Source organism: Zootoca vivipara, chromosome 14 (assembly GCF_963506605.1).
Source record: "Zootoca vivipara chromosome 14, rZooViv1.1, whole genome shotgun sequence".
Lineage (NCBI taxonomy): Eukaryota > Metazoa > Chordata > Lepidosauria > Squamata > Lacertidae > Zootoca > Zootoca vivipara.
Window position 1 is genome coordinate 30,250,263 of NC_083289.1, and position 14,896 is coordinate 30,265,158.

Here is a 14,896-nt window from a genome sequence, read left to right on the forward strand (position 1 = left end):
AGCAGTTTAGAATGGCTTTGAAATAGATAAATGCTATTTCAAATCCAATGTAGATAACAACTGGGGAGATACATAATTTATATTCTACTTGAAACAAAAAATTAAAAAATTCCTTCCAGTAGCACCTTTGAGACCAACTAAGTTTGTCATAGGTATGAGCTTTTGTGTGCTTGCACACTTCTTCAGATATTCTACTTGATTGTTAAAAAAACCCCACCCACCTCAAAGCTGTCTACAAAAAAGGCAAAACAATAAAATTATTAGGAAAATCTAACAATACGTCATTTGAAACTTGGAAAAGTTGTAATGACAATAGACTAAACCAGGGCAAAACTTGCTAATCCCCTTCTTTGTTGAAAGAGGAAAAAATATTTAGCAGGGAAGACAACAGAGACAAGCACTTGTCTGAATTGCAGTGGGAGGGAGTTCCACAGGGCAGCATGAAAGCCCTGATTCTGACATCATACAAATCCCCTCAGCCCCAGTCAGCACAACAGCCCTCTCATCAGCCCTGGCATCCTACTGGGTGCAAAACATCTGGAGGGCACCAGGTTGACAATGGCTGCCCCAGAGTAAGATTTTGCAGTATCGACTGAGCAGGGCTGCTTTGTGCAAAACCTGTTTTTTTATTATTATTATTTATAGATAAGGCTCAGCCACTGCCAGCCCCCGGAAGCATATCCTGATCAAAGCCTTCCTTCCAGGCCCTCTGCTGGCTACCTACACAGCAGTGGGTTCAAATGCCAGAGCTGGTGCCAAGCCAAAGCAGCTGTCAAGATCCGAGAGCGGGTGGGTGGCTTGGCCGGATACCTCTTCCAGAAGCCTCTTTCCCATGCCAGAGGAGAAAAGGGAGGCCTTGTTCTTTCCACCAACGTCTCAGGCCCAGAGCTCGATGGAGAAGCCTTCGCCAAGTCTTCCATGCACTCTTGGCTGCGGCTGTGAAATGGGGATAATAACTGAGCCGTTTTGTCCCCTGTGAAAGAAAGGAACGGCCTCTGGCCACACCTTGTGGGAGCCTCACAAAACTGAGGAGTAGTCCGTGCTCTGAGCCAGGAGGAATTGCAAGAGCGTAAGCCCCTGAATCTCTTTCAATGCAGGCAATGAGAGCCAGTGTGGTGGAGTGTTGATTAATAGCTCAGGTTGGGTCAATTGCTATCTCTCTCGGTCTGATCTACCTTAAGGGTTGTTGTGAAGACCAGGGAGAGGTCAGAGGGAAGGAACTAGCTCTCCTTCCTTAAGCAACTTGGATGAAAGTCAGTATATAAATTTAGCCAATAAATAAATGGCCAGCATTAAAATAACAAACAAAACGACAGCAGAAGCCTTTCCTTCTAGCTAAGTAACCTGCTGCAAACTCCTGCTGCAAGACCAAATACCGCCTCATACAGGAGCCCTTTAATTTTGCTGCGGGTTCAAGAATGTCCTCTGCTTATGCTCAGAAACTACCACCTCTGGCACTGGGCAAGACCTTTCTTCAAGCTCTGCGTCGATAGCCCACTTTAGCCCAGGTGCTTTGCGGCGAACGAGGGGGGGGCTTGCCCTTCGAGACCCTCTGCACATGTTTGGCTGCCCTCTGGTCTTTCTCAAAACGTCCCCGGAAAGGCCTTTGAGGGCACGTCCAATCCTGCCCTCCGAAGCTGAGAGTCTTTTCCGCCCTTCCAGGCCGGGCATTCTGCACGCGCTCAGAGACCCTCTCGCCCTGCGCCGGTGCTCTACCCCTTCCCCTTCAACCACCCCGGCGGCGGCGACCACATCGAGCTTTCTCGGCGGAGAAGAGGCGGGAGGGTAGCCGGGAAGCAGAGGTGGGGGCTCCGCCCGGATGCCCCCCGCCCTCGGCCCCCCGCCCAGGCGAGGCTGCGGCGGGATCCGCCTTCCTTCCGGAGCGGCGGCGGCGGCGGCTGCAGCAGCAGGAGCAGAGCGCGGCGAGGCGTCGCGTCGCGTTTGCAGCTCCAGCGCGCCCGGACCATGGAGGGCTCGCCGCTGCCGCCACCAGGGGAGGAGGAGGCGGCGGCAACAGCCCGAGCCGGAGCCGGGAGGAGCCCCAGCGCAGCCGGGCAGCGCTAGCCGCCGCGGCGCCGCCGCAAAGCAGCCGAGCCCGGTCCCTGCCCGCCTGCCAGGCGCTGCGCTCCGGCCGCCACTGCCACCGCCGCGCGTCTCCATTGCGCGCAGCATCTGCAGCCGCCGCCGCAGGAGGAGGAGAAGGCGACACCCCACCTCAGCGCCCGCCCGGGACCCGATCCGAGCCGGCGGGGATGCGCGGGCTCTGAGCGCCCCTCGCCCTCCGCCGCGCCCCCGGGGGTCGGTCTCCCCGCGCTCGCCATGGGCAAAGACCAGGAGCTGATGCAGGCGGTGAAGGCGGAGGACATCGGGGCGGTGCAGAAGCTGCTGCAGAGGCCCAAGCCGGGCAAAGCCAGTGAGTGACCAGCGCTATCCTCCCCCGCCAATTAATTCCTCTTCCCCCACCTGGCCTTTGAAAGAATAAAAATAGGAATGGGATGCAACCCAGAGCGCGCCTTATGCCTGGATGGATGCCCACTCCTGGGGTGGGTGGGGGGAGGGAGTGTAGGGGAAGGATCCCCTCCCCAGATGGCATCAGGAACCTCTTTGCAGAGGGTGGGGCGGAGGGGGCTGCTGCTGCTGCTCTTCTGCATTATGCTGCCCCTCCCCCCACCCGTGACCCCCCCTCCCGATATTCACCCACATCCAGCCAGGGTGGTTCCTGCTCACTCCCTTATTCTAGGGTGGCATTGGGGTTTGGGTTGGCTCTGAGCCCATCTCCCTCCCCCCCCCGGAGGAGGGGGTATCCAGGGCTGCTGGGGGAAGGGGCTTTTGCCTAAACATGGCTGGATGTTGTGGCATTCCACAGTGCCACCCCGGAGTGGCTCTCAGCGCCGCTGGCCCACGTAAACAGGCTTTACGCTGGTGATGTGTTTTTGGGTGGGGTGGGGGGGAGGTGAGATGAAATTCAGTGTTACTCGCCTCGCCACACATTGCTGCTCCACACCCACCTGCCCACTCACATGGCAAACTGGCATGGGGGGTGGCGGCGAGGAAGGTGCCACGCTTAGCCACTGGGGTGTCTCTCCTGCTGGCTTTGAACTCTCGAGTGCAACTGAGTGAGAGACGAGCTCCTCTCCTGTTGGCCAGTGGCTGTTGCCCCAGGTTGCGTTTTCTATTTGGTATCAGCGACATAGCAGAGAATTGCCTTGGCGCTGGCACCGAATGGATTAAGGGAGGCTGAAGAGCTCTGCGAGGGCAAAGTGGTTCCGAGTGCCTGGAGGGAGCTGGTGCCTGAGTGCCAAGGCCGTGTGCAGGGCCTCTGGCGCCATACCCATCCCTGGGTTGTAGTACGCTGCTTGCTGCCTGCTCTCCAGATAAGAGGTGCCCGCTGTGGCTTTCCTTCTGCACTTTGAGAAGTGTCAGACTAGCAAGGGGATGTGGGCATCCTTCCCTCCTTGGCCTGGAACGAGCGACCCTTTCTGGGCTAGGTCTGGCTCAAAGGGGAGCTGTGTGGCCGTAATTTTTCACCTGTAATTTTGCCAGTCCTTTCTGAAATGCTTTCCTGTAGCCGGGTGCTGGGATGGCTGGATTTTATTTAATTTCTGTGGAGAAGGAACTGATTTTTGAGCTGCCTGTGACATCTTAGCTAGGGGAAACTGGGATCAGATTGGTACTCAATTTCTAGAAGAGGTATCAGATTTCCACTCCATCTGAAAGCATCCTTGGCTCGCTGTGGGAGGAACTCCATCTGCCTGGTCCTCGGATGTGTGTGCGGATTCTCGGTCAATACTCTGTGATGTATGGAGCGTTTGAGCCTTGCATTGAAAATAGGCTGGGAAGGTTGAGGCCTGGGAATCTTGGAGACTTGTTGTCCCTCCAGACATCCTATTACAGTTGTGTGTGTGTGTGATGTTTTGTGCTCATGGTGGTTAGACGTCATCTTTTTAAAACAGTTTGCAATTGCAGAAGTTTCACAGCGGTCAGACTGCTTCCATTCCCCAGCGGTGCAAGTCCTACGCTTTCCTGCTAAAATCCTGTAAGTTTTCATGCCACAAGTGTTCCCGAGTGGTGTGTCATTCTACTTTTGTTGCGCTTTAGCACAAGAGTGCCCCTCTGGATGGCAATAATGCAGTAACACTGGGGGGCAATTGCAGAACAACTGATAAAAGCAGAGTGACGTGTGGATGGTCTGGTATGAATCTGCCACTAATACGTTATTGCCGTCAATGAGATGTCGCAGAAAACACCAGCCTGGGAGGGGTCCTTAGGCATTTTGCTGGGGGGGGGGGCAGCTGAGTAGTCCTGGATTTTGCAGGAGTTTTTGGGTTTAGGTTTGAGTTTGTCCCGTGCAGAAAATGACTAACTAGGTCTCTCTGTCTCTCTTGTACTCTGATGCTCCCTTGTGGTCCTCTAGACAGGGGCAACTCATTTAGTTCTGTGTTTTGTCCAACCCCAAGCAAACTGTTGGGAGAAACTAAGGTTAAATGGTGGGTTTTAGTGCTTGGGCGAGCTGTAGCTTCCTGGTCCGTAAAAGCTACAGCACTGCAATTAAAGCAGGTCTTGGTGCTGTGTTAAAGTTGCCCTAGCAGGGATGTTGGTCTTGGAAGCGCTGCAGCTCAGCGGTAGGGCACCTGCTTTGCATGCAGAAGGTCCCAGGTTCAATCACCGGCATCTCTATTTAAAGCTGGGAATGTTCTGAAACCTTGGAGAGCTGCTGCCAGTCAGTGTAGACAATACTGAGCTAGACGGACTTGGTGGAAAGCAGTTTCCTGGACTTGGGCAGAAACAGGGGCTGATGAGAGGGGCTTGCTACCTTTAGCTTCCCTCCCCAAGCTGGTTTGATGTCCCTCGTTGCTGACCCCCCCCCCCTCAGGCCAACACAATACATTTTCCATAACGTGTAATCTAAACGGTTTGCCCCAAGAGTCCCTTACAGTGCCATGGAGGATGGTGGGGTGTGTGACATGCAGCAGTGCAAAGGATCTTGGAGTGCTCTACCTGGGTGGGTGCCCCGAAAAGATCTCTGCTGCAAATGGGTCTGGGGTTTGCTTCCCAGGCAGATCACCATGGGATTCAGGTTCTTGTTCCCCTTTACAAGGGATTTCCTTCCTTACATTACCTGATTCTTGCCCAGGTCGACAGCAGAAGTTCAGAAGCCAGCCCTTTTATTTGTATACTTCTTTTCTTGCATGCATGGCACTCAAAGGGGGTTTGTTCGCCCCACCGTCTATTTGGGGCTGAGCCCCCTGTGTGTGTGTGAGAGAGAGGGGGAAATCTGCTTTCTGAAGCCTGCTGTGCTAATGGGTGTGCGTGTGTTGCAGCGTCAGTTGCCCAATGCCAGGACTTTGCAGAAATGCTGAGCTCCTGCAGCTTTCTTGGCCTTTGGACAAACACTTCTCGCCTCTGAGACCTGGCCGTGATTGCAGGTGATGCAGCCTCGAGTCGGGCTTCTTTGCCCTCGCACACAGGAATGCACCGACCTGCGCTTCCTGGAAGTGCTGCCTCCAAATTGGAAATCCTTCGACTGCGGCCCATGTCCAAGAGGGCTTCTCATCTCTGGCGCTACCTAATAACAGCCGCTCTGCCCCACTTGAAACCTATGTATTTATTTTGAATGAAGGGATCCTGTAGCAGCTGTGGGAATGCTTTTAGGGACAGAATGCATGAGAGATTTCTGGTCCATCATACTGGGGTCTATCCTTTGAGGGACTGGGATTGTCCAAAGCCCCTTATTCTATTCATATAAGAAATATATATATCACACTTTGTCAAAAAGCTGTGGGGCAGTTTGCAACATATTAAACAACACAATGTCTGTGTGTGACACAGTATCAATAAAATACACACTCAAAAGAAATAAGATATAAATAATGATATAAATACAATTCATAATAAGCAGTAGTGTCAAGTTATTCGTATGCTATTTTGGTCACTGATACCCTCATCCAAAAACCTGCTAGAAGGGGTCAACTGTTTCCTTTAAAAAAAAAGTGGTTAGATAGACTGCAGTAGGAAGAGCATTTTTCAGATGTGGAGCCACTACCAAAAAGGCCCTTCTCTTGGATCCTGTCACTGCACACTCATCCACTAACCTCAGAACATGAGGTCAGTCAGTGACAAAGTCAAGTGAAAGGGCTCTTGGTGGTTACTCTGAAAACCATTGTTGGAAAAATGGGGAGACCTATCCTCTCATTGGTGTGGGGAATCAGCAGGAGACGGGAGTTGGGTAGATGCCTAGATACTCAGGCCTCATGTGGGGATGAAGAGGTTTCTCTTCTGCCCCCTACCCATTAAAATTTTTATCTAGGTATTTATCTAGGTATTATCTCCTGGGCTATTCAGTGGGAGCCATCTCCACCCCCAGACTCTTAGCTGGATATGGTCAGGGCTGTTGTGGGTCAGTGACCCCAGACTGCAGAAAAGGCGAAGCTGGTTCTGTTTTATGATGCCTCCCGCCCACAAAAAGTTTCATTAACGTTGTTCTAGATGGGTGTTAGGTCTAATAATAATAATAATAATAAATTATTTATACCCGAGCCTCCGAGCACCAGTTGGTTTCCCCAGCCACTCTGGGCGGCTTCCAACAGAAATATTAGAATACACTAATTTCTTAAACATTAAAAGCTTCCCTAAACAGGGCTGCCTTCAGATGTCCTCTAAAAGTCTGGTAGTTGTTTTTCTCTTTGACATCTGGTGGGAGGGTGTTCCACAGAGCGGGTGCCACTACCGAGAAGGCCCTCTGCCTGGTTCCCTGTAACTTGGCTTCTCACAGCGAGGGAACCGCCAGAAGGCCCTCGGCACTGGACCTCAGTGTCCGGAGAGAGCTAACCAGGTCTCATCATAATCCTGAAGGCAAAATAAGCTTGTACCATTATTATTATTATTATTATTATTATTATTATTATTATTATTATTATTTTAAGAGCAATTCAGAGCCTGTGATTTGGAGTCAGCCTTAAGTGCCACAGTTTTTGTCTTGACTTGGTAGTCAAACCAAGCTTTGTGGCCAGTGGGACCCTTCTCCCATTGATGGCTGACTTTGCTTTTTTGCCTACTTTTAAGGTCAGGGACTATAGTCTGCTCCCAGTGGTAGAAACTGAGATATACCGTAAAAGCTAGGAGCCAGATGGCACATTACGCCTAGGTTTCAGTCGCCATAACGGAATGCTTAGGCACAGCACCAAAAGTGGAGCTGGGGTTGTGCTGCTGCATGATTCGATTGGCTCACAAAGCACCGAAATACATGTGTTTTTTGGTGCCATGCTGCCCCACAGACCCGCTGATTCGTGCAGCAGCAAGGCACCAGAAGTGGCGATTGTTTCAATGCCGTGCTGTCCCGCAAGCCAGCTGACTGGTTTGGCACGGCAGCGGTGCCAGCCAGCCGGATGGAGATGTTAGTTGCCAAACCTGGCAACCAGACATGTCTGCTTCCTCGCCAAAGGCTGGTTACCTGTTGCAGAATGCAGCTGGTGCCTGGTTAGTTTCGAGCCCTCTCTGCTTCCCTTCCTGATTTGGGGAAGGGTCATAGCCGAGTGGCAGAGCATCCACTCTACATGCAGAAGATCTCAGGCTCCGGCTCCATCACTTCCAGGGAGGGCTGGGGAAAGACTCCTGCCTGAAACCCAGAGAGCTGCTGCCTGCCAGTGTAAGGCAATAGTGAACTAGATGCACCAAGAATCTGACTCTCTATATCAAGCAGCTTCCTGCGTTCCTATGAGTTTGAAGGGGTGGCATGGATGTCCTGGTTGGGCCACTGTGCCACACCCTGTGGCCAAACAGTTCCCTGCTTCCCCCTTTCCAGACAAAAGTTTATCTGGAGAGATCAGCCATGCAGCTACCCAGATGACCTCTGTCCACCCCTGCAACTCCAAGTTTGAGATGGCGCTTGGGGCTAATCGCACTTGTCGGAAGGCAGCAGTTGTGGTGAGAAGAAATATGCGAGTCTGCTCAAGGTGACTGGGATGACTTTAAGAGAGGACTGGAGACATTCATGGAGGCGAATGAGGCTATTGGTGGCTACCAGCCACATTGCTTACGTTCTCCCTCCACTGTTGGAAGCAGTGCGCCTCCGAGCACCAGTTGCTGAGAATCAACGGTGGGGAGAGCACTGTGGTCAAGCTCAGGGCCTGCATTGAGGTTTCCCATTGGTTTGTTTCAATTTTTTTGCCTTTATACCCCACCTTTTCTCCTGGGAGCTCAAGGTGGTGAACATGGTTCTCTGCTTCCTAACTTAATCCCCATAACAACCCTGTGAGGTAGGTTAGGCTGAAAGAAGGCAGCGACTGGCCCAAGGTCACTATTATTATTATTATTATTGTAGCTGAGTGGGGATTTGAACCCTGCTCTCCGGGGCCCTAGTCCAACACTCTAACCACTACACCACATTGGCTGTCAGAGATTGGTCACTGTCAAAGCCAATGCAATTCTGGGCTGCATCAATAGGACTGCATCATCTAAAAAAGCCAATGCAATTCTGGGCTGCATCAATAGGAGTATAGCATCTAGATCAAGGGAAGTAATAGTACCACTGTATTCTGCTCTGGTCAGTTCTGGGCACCACAGTTCAAGAAGGATACTGACAAGCTGGAACGTGTCCAGAGGAGGGCAACCAAAATGGTCAAAGGCCTGGAAACAATGCCGTATGAGGAACAGCTTAGGGAGCTGGGTATGTTTAGCCTGGAAAAGAGAAGGTTAAGGGGTTATATGATAGCCATGTTCAAATATATAAAAGGATGTCATATAGAGGAGGGAGAAAGGTTGTTTTCTGCTGCTCCAGAGAAGCGGACACGAAGCAATGGATTCAAACTACAAGAAAGAAGATTCCGCCTAAACATTAGGAAGAACTTCCTGACAGTAAGAGCTGTTCGGTAGTGGAATTTGCTGCCAAGGAGTGTGGTGGAGTCTCCTTCTTTGGAGGTCTTTAAGCAGAGGCTTGACAGGCATATATCAAGAATGCTTTGATGGTGTTTCCTGCTTGGCAGGGGATTGGACTGGATGGCCCTTGTGGTCTCTTCCAACTCTATGGTTCTATGATTCTAAAGCAGAATGCAGGATTAGGTTTGCCCTCGTTGGCCTGATCCAGCCATGTCACCCTTCTGTACTGTAGTAACTAGCACGGTGTCCTCCAGATTGTGTGGGGCTCCAATTCCAGTACAGCATTTGAAATTCGCCAGGCGCATTTTGCACCTGGCTATTAACCACTTGCTTCCAAATGAAGATACCTGGGCAACAGGATGGCACCTGACATCTCTACCATCTGGAGGTGCATCCTGGGAGAACCACACACTAGCAACACATCCTGCAGCATCTACCAGTTATATTCTATCTGCACAATTGGAATTAATTTCTGGAATCAAAATGTTTTTTTCTGTGCAGCCTGAGCAAGAGCAGTCACCGTTAATAAAAAAAAGAGGTCGAAATAGGCCAATATATGTATGTCGACTCTCCCTGGATCAAGTGACTTTTCTTCCTTAAGTTCTCAAAACTTTTAAACTAGCTCAAGGTAGTCATCAGAACTAGCCAGATGTTTAACTGAGAATCAATCACAGCCAGGCAACCCAGCCAGGTGGGTGGGTGGGTGGTATAAATAATAAAATTATTATTATTTGAAAAATAAGACTTTAGAGCGGGCTTACCCAAAAACGGCAACTAGACATTCCGTTTTGGAGACTGTAACCTTGATTTGATGAACCATTTGGTGCCTATTTGAGTTTCTAACACTGCTCCAGTAATCTCTGATTATTGGTCATACTGGCTTGCGTTGAAGAGTTCAAAGGGCCCCACTAGATGTCCTTATTGTGTATTCATGCTAATTTGAGTTACAGGTAGGTAGCCGTGTTGGTCTGACGTAGTCGAAACAAAATTTAAAAATTCCTTCCAGTAGCACCTTAGAGACCAACTAAGTTTGTCATTGGTATGAGCTTTCGTGTGCATGCACACTTCTTCAGATACACTGAAACCTTATATATAGTGAGAGGGTGGGGAGGGTATTACTCAGATGGGTGGTGGGAATGGGTGATTGGCTGATAGGTGTGGTAAACCTGTTGATGACTGTTAATGACCGCAATTGGTCTTACAGGAAAAAGCAAGGGGTGAGATGGCTAAAGATAGCTTTGTCATGTATAATGAGATAAGAATCCAGTGTCTTTATTCAGACCAGGTCTCTCCATGCTTTTAAGTTTGGCAATAAGTTGCAGTTCAGCAACTTCTCTTTCCAGTCTATTTCTGAAATTCTTTTGTAATAAGACATGCAAATTTGAGCTCATGATGGCATTAAGGTGCGTAGAGGGTGGATTGGATGACCCTTTGGGTCCCTTCCAACTCTACAATTGTTTTTGTGGAGTTACAGCTCTACGTAGAGCTGTATTCTATGATTCCATGACCCCGTTTTTAATACCCCTTGTACCTGCAAAAGTTCCACAGAGGCCACACTGCTTCATGTACGATCTGTGCATATCCTGCAACTTCCCGCTGACACCCTGTAACTTTTCTACTCACATGGTGAGGCTTTGAATTGTTCTTCTGAAAGTGGACCCCTCTGGACAGCAATAATGTGAGGGAAGCTTCTCAGAACAACCGACAAAGCAGAATGATATGAGGACTAACCCAGCAGAAATCCACCCCTAATGCACTTTTATTGCACCAATGGCATGTTGCAGAAAACACCTGCAAAAAACCCACCATGGCACTGGAGGGGGCCAAAGTCCAGCAACTTCTGAGGAGGGGCATCACCATGTTGGCTGCTCCTGTGTTGGGAAGTTCAGCCTTGCAAATAAGTTGACCAGAAGCGCTAGCCTCCAGGTTCTCTTACTCAGCTTCTGGCTGGTGTAACCCTGTGCTAGTCATTTGCAGCCTGCAGGAAAACAAACAAGAACCAGGCTTGGTAAATTTCCCCTGCCTGGAAGTGATCACGATTTAGCCACTGGCAACCAACTGATTGACTGCTCAGAAGCCACAGCTGCAGGGTCTCTGTGCCAGGACACGGGGGTGAGATTCAGGACCTAGTTAGCTACAGTTATACATCATGGTAACTTCAAGGGTGGGGAGCCTGTGACCCTAAAGATGCTGTTTCTTTGTTTGTTTGTTTGTATATTATTGATTGCATTTATACCCTACATTTTCCTCCAAGGAGTTCGAGGTGGCATGCAGGGTTCTCCCCCTCCTTATTTAATCCCCACAACAACCCAAGGTCACCCAGTAAGCTGTATGGCTGAGTGGGGATTCGAACCCTGGCCTCCCAGGCCCTAGTTGGACACGCTAACCACTATGGTACACTGGTTCTGTTGGAGTTCTGGCTCCCATCAGCTCCCGCCACCATGGTCAATGGTCCAGAATGGTGAACATTGGGAGTCCAACAGCCTCAGGAGGGCTACAGATTTCCCATCCTTGTGCTAAGTCATAGTTAAAAGTTTCCTGTGAAGAGGCGATCCCTCTGCTGCTAGCAAGTGGGAACGATGGACAAAGATCCTTGACATAATGCTGGGGTTCTGGGTTGCTTCCCACAGAAAAACCAAGAACAGACTCTGGCTTCAGATCAAAAAAACCACAATCCCCAGTTCGGACGCAGTGCAAAGCCAAGGGCCATGGTTTGTTTCTCCCACTCTAGCAGGGTGGAGCAAAGCAGGGCCCTCTGGTCATGCACAAGAAACCTTTAACCACGGCTTACCATGGGATGCAGGCACACTGTTCAGTAATGACCTGTTTGGGGATTGGAAATGTGTGGAAATGATTATTCTTATTTACAATAAAGGGCCTCATGATCATATACATACCTTGCAGGTATTGACTATTTTTCTTTTGGGAAAGCTTTCCCCCCTTAAACTAGATACTCAGCAGATTTTTTTTCATCTTCAAATTGCAAACCTTGCTAATTCATATAACTGGGTAATAATACAATGGTTCCCACTCCACCCACCACTGCTGATAATCTCCGCATTAGGAAGAGATTGTGACATGTAAGGTAACCAGCCAAAATCTTATGAAGGTTGATTACAAAATGCACCCAGGCCAGGGAAGGGAGGGAATCAGAACTGTACAGGTTCCCTCACCCTACCCCAGTATCAACAATTTGGGAACTTATGAATTTCCACATTACTGTCTGCCTAAAGGTAAAGGTAACGGGACCCCTGACCATTAGGTCCAGTCACAGACGACTCTGGGGTTGTGGTGCTCGTCTTGCTTTACTGGCTGGGGGAGCCGGCGTACAGCTTCCGGGTCATGTGGCCAGCATGACTAAGCCGCTTCTGGCGAACCAGAGCAGCACACGGAAACGCTGTTTACCTTCCTGCCGGAGCGGTACATATTTATCTACTTGCACTTCGTGATTTCAAACTGCTAGGTTGTCAGGAGCAGGGACCGAGCAAAAGGAGCTCACCCCATCATGGGGATTCGAACTGCCAACCTTCTGATGGCTAATCCAAGGCTCTGTGGTTTAACCCACAGTGCCACCCACATCCCACCACCGTCTCCCTATACATCATATATTTAAAGCACACACACCCCAAGAATCCTGGGAGCTGTCAAGGGTAGGGTGGAGTAAACTACAGTTCCCATGATAGTTTGGTGGCAGGGTGTGTGTTTTAATTGTGCTTTTAATTCACTGTACACTGCACTGACTGGCAGTGGTTTCAGGCAGGTGTCCCTCCCAGCCCTACCTGGAGATGCCAGGGTTTGAACTCTGGACTTTCTGCATGCGAAGCAGATGCTTTGTTGCTGAGCCCTCCCCCTGTGATCTGTGGTCAACTGTGTTTACATGCCCATAACTAACGCTGCGCTTGATATGGCTGCATGTGTGAATGAATGAGCTTTCCATGGTCAGGGAGTGTTCTCTGCGGATGGCCTCTGTCTCTTCCAGTCTACTGTGGGAGCTTTGTTCTTTCGCTCGCTGTTTCTTAGAAGTACTTAGTTGGCAGCTCTGGGAGCAGGCTGCATTGGTCAGAGGAGGGAAATCTCAGGCCCAGGGGCTCAATCTGGCCTTCTAGACCTCTCTGCCTTGCCCTCTCCAGAGCAACATCACCTCTCCAGGCCAGGGAGTGGGGGAGAAATATGATTCATATTGCATTTAAAGGCAAACCGACCTAATTCACACTCCTTTAAAACAGTATGAGAACCGGAACACAGAATCATACAACTGGAAGGGACCACAAGGGTCATCTAGTTCAATCCCCTGCAATGAAGGGATCTTTTTGCAGAATGTGGGTTTGGAACACTTGACCTTGTCCCCGAGATTAAGAGTCTAATGCTCTACCAGCTGAACACAACTATCCTTTGAAATTCACACTTCTCTGAATTTTGCAGGGCAGCTCTCTAGCCAAGGAAGGTGTACAAAAAAGGCCTATTTTAGGGCAGCTGTGGACCCCCATGAGTTTCATTCGGGTAATCCACAATAGATATTCATGTTGATTTGTAATTGCATTTTTATTGCTTCTTTCCTTTCTTATGTTGCATTCTCATGTATTACAGTTTGAATTCCATGGAATGCAAATTGCAGTACAAGAAAATACAATCCAGTAGAAAATGAAAGAAGCAATAAAAATGCAATTAAAAACTATCCATTGTCTAGCACAGCACAGTACAATTGCTGCAATGGGCAGAAAAGTCGTTAGGTGGTCTGTTGAGTCCCTCAGCAATTTTCAAGTGGTCCTTGGGAGGGAAAAATTGGGACGCACTGCACTAGGGTAAAATGTTCATGTAAATGCATATATTAGTGAAAGTAATCTACGAAAATGTATGGTGTTAGTGCTTTTTTTCTGGGGCCACTCAAGGGTACGCAGTACCAGCACCTCCCCCCCCCCCCCGTTTAAAATGTGGCATTTACTGTATAACAACTTCATGTTGAGCACAGGTACCTTTTTTCATTTAAAAAAAAGGACTTTTAAAAATGCAGACTGAAGTAAAGATTGGAAGAACGGGAAACAGAGGAAATGAAACTGGCAGATTCTTGTATCTGTGATTGCCTGGAATGTGTCCCTGGTCTGTGATGATGGGTGTAGCTTACCTGGATGGAGGATGGAGAGTTGGTAAGGTAAAGGTAAAGCGACCCCGACCATTAGGTCCAGTCATGACCAACTCTGGGGTTGCGGTGCTCATCTCGCATTATTGGCCGAGGGAGCCGGCGTACAGCTTCCAGGTCATGTGGCCAGCATGACTAAGCCGCTTTTGGCGAACCAGAGCAGCACACGGAAATGCCGTTTACCTTCCCGCTTGGAGCGGTACCTATTTATCTACTTGCACTTTGACGTGCTTTCGAACTGCTAGGTTGGCAGGAGCTGGGACCAAGCAACGGGAGCTCACCCCGTCGCAGGGATTCGAACCGCCGACCTTCTGATCGGCAAGCCCTAGGCTCTGTGGTTTAACCCACAGCACCACCTGCGTCCCTTGGAGAGTTGGTAGTGGCCCCCAAAGGGTTTCCTAAGAGGGGATGTGGCCCTCCAGTTGAAAAAAAATTCCAAACTCCAGGGCAGGCCTTTGGAATGACCTGGCAGAATTCTTTGTATGTTTTTGTGGGAGCACGGGGTGGGGATGGGGAGACAGGTGCTGCCCCCCCCCCGGCCACTGCTTTGCCATGAAGTGCTCTCCTTGTTAGTTGTGCTGCTTGATTCTTCCCCTTTAATTGTCTTAAAGCTCCCAACAATCTCTTTAAAGCTCCCCAAAGCAGCTTAGCCATGATAGCTACAGCAGGAGCCCGTCCTTGCATCGGGGCGATTATTTCTTGTTATTGTGTTTGAATGCTAAAGCTCTCTCGAACAACGTTCCTTATTCCTGCCGGAAAAGAGAGGTTTAAAGAGAGGCGTTTGTGTGCACGCACATTGCAAAGGTGTGGCGGGTTCCTAGCAGGGAGGAAAGCGTGGGCCCAGGACCCTGCAGGCACAGACCCCACAAAGTCTGCTCCTGTCAA

At 49.8% G+C, this 14,896-nt stretch overlaps 2 protein-coding genes across 2 annotated transcripts in view; both read left to right on the forward strand.

The window, feature by feature from the left end:
* Window positions 1-740: 740 nt before the first annotated feature.
* On the forward strand, window positions 741-2,267 carry LOC132593192 (UPF0450 protein C17orf58-like). The gene is made up of 2 exons (XM_060282773.1): window positions 741-789; window positions 1,663-2,267. Exons 1-2 carry the CDS (start codon window positions 741-743, stop codon window positions 2,265-2,267), a joined length of 654 nt encoding a protein of 217 aa, XP_060138756.1.
* CASKIN1 (CASK interacting protein 1) overlaps window positions 2,254-14,896 on the forward strand; it is a 109,037-nt gene continuing 96,394 nt past the window's right edge. Inside the window, exon 1 of the mRNA XM_035130606.2 lies at window positions 2,254-2,413. Within this exon, the coding sequence (XP_034986497.2) occupies window positions 2,320-2,413 (94 nt within the window). The 5' untranslated portion in view covers window positions 2,254-2,319. The remainder of the gene's footprint in view (window positions 2,414-14,896) is intronic.

Bases quoted from the DNA above. Each gene is read 5' to 3' on its own strand.
- LOC132593192 (XM_060282773.1), top strand. From the start codon at position 741: ATGCCAGAGCTGGTGCCAAGCCAAAGCAGCTGTCAAGATCCGAGAGCG. The intron at 790-1,662 runs GTGGGTGGCTTG...CCGCCCTTCCAG, and splicing joins CTGTCAAGATCCGAGAGCGG to GCCGGGCATTCTGCACGCGC.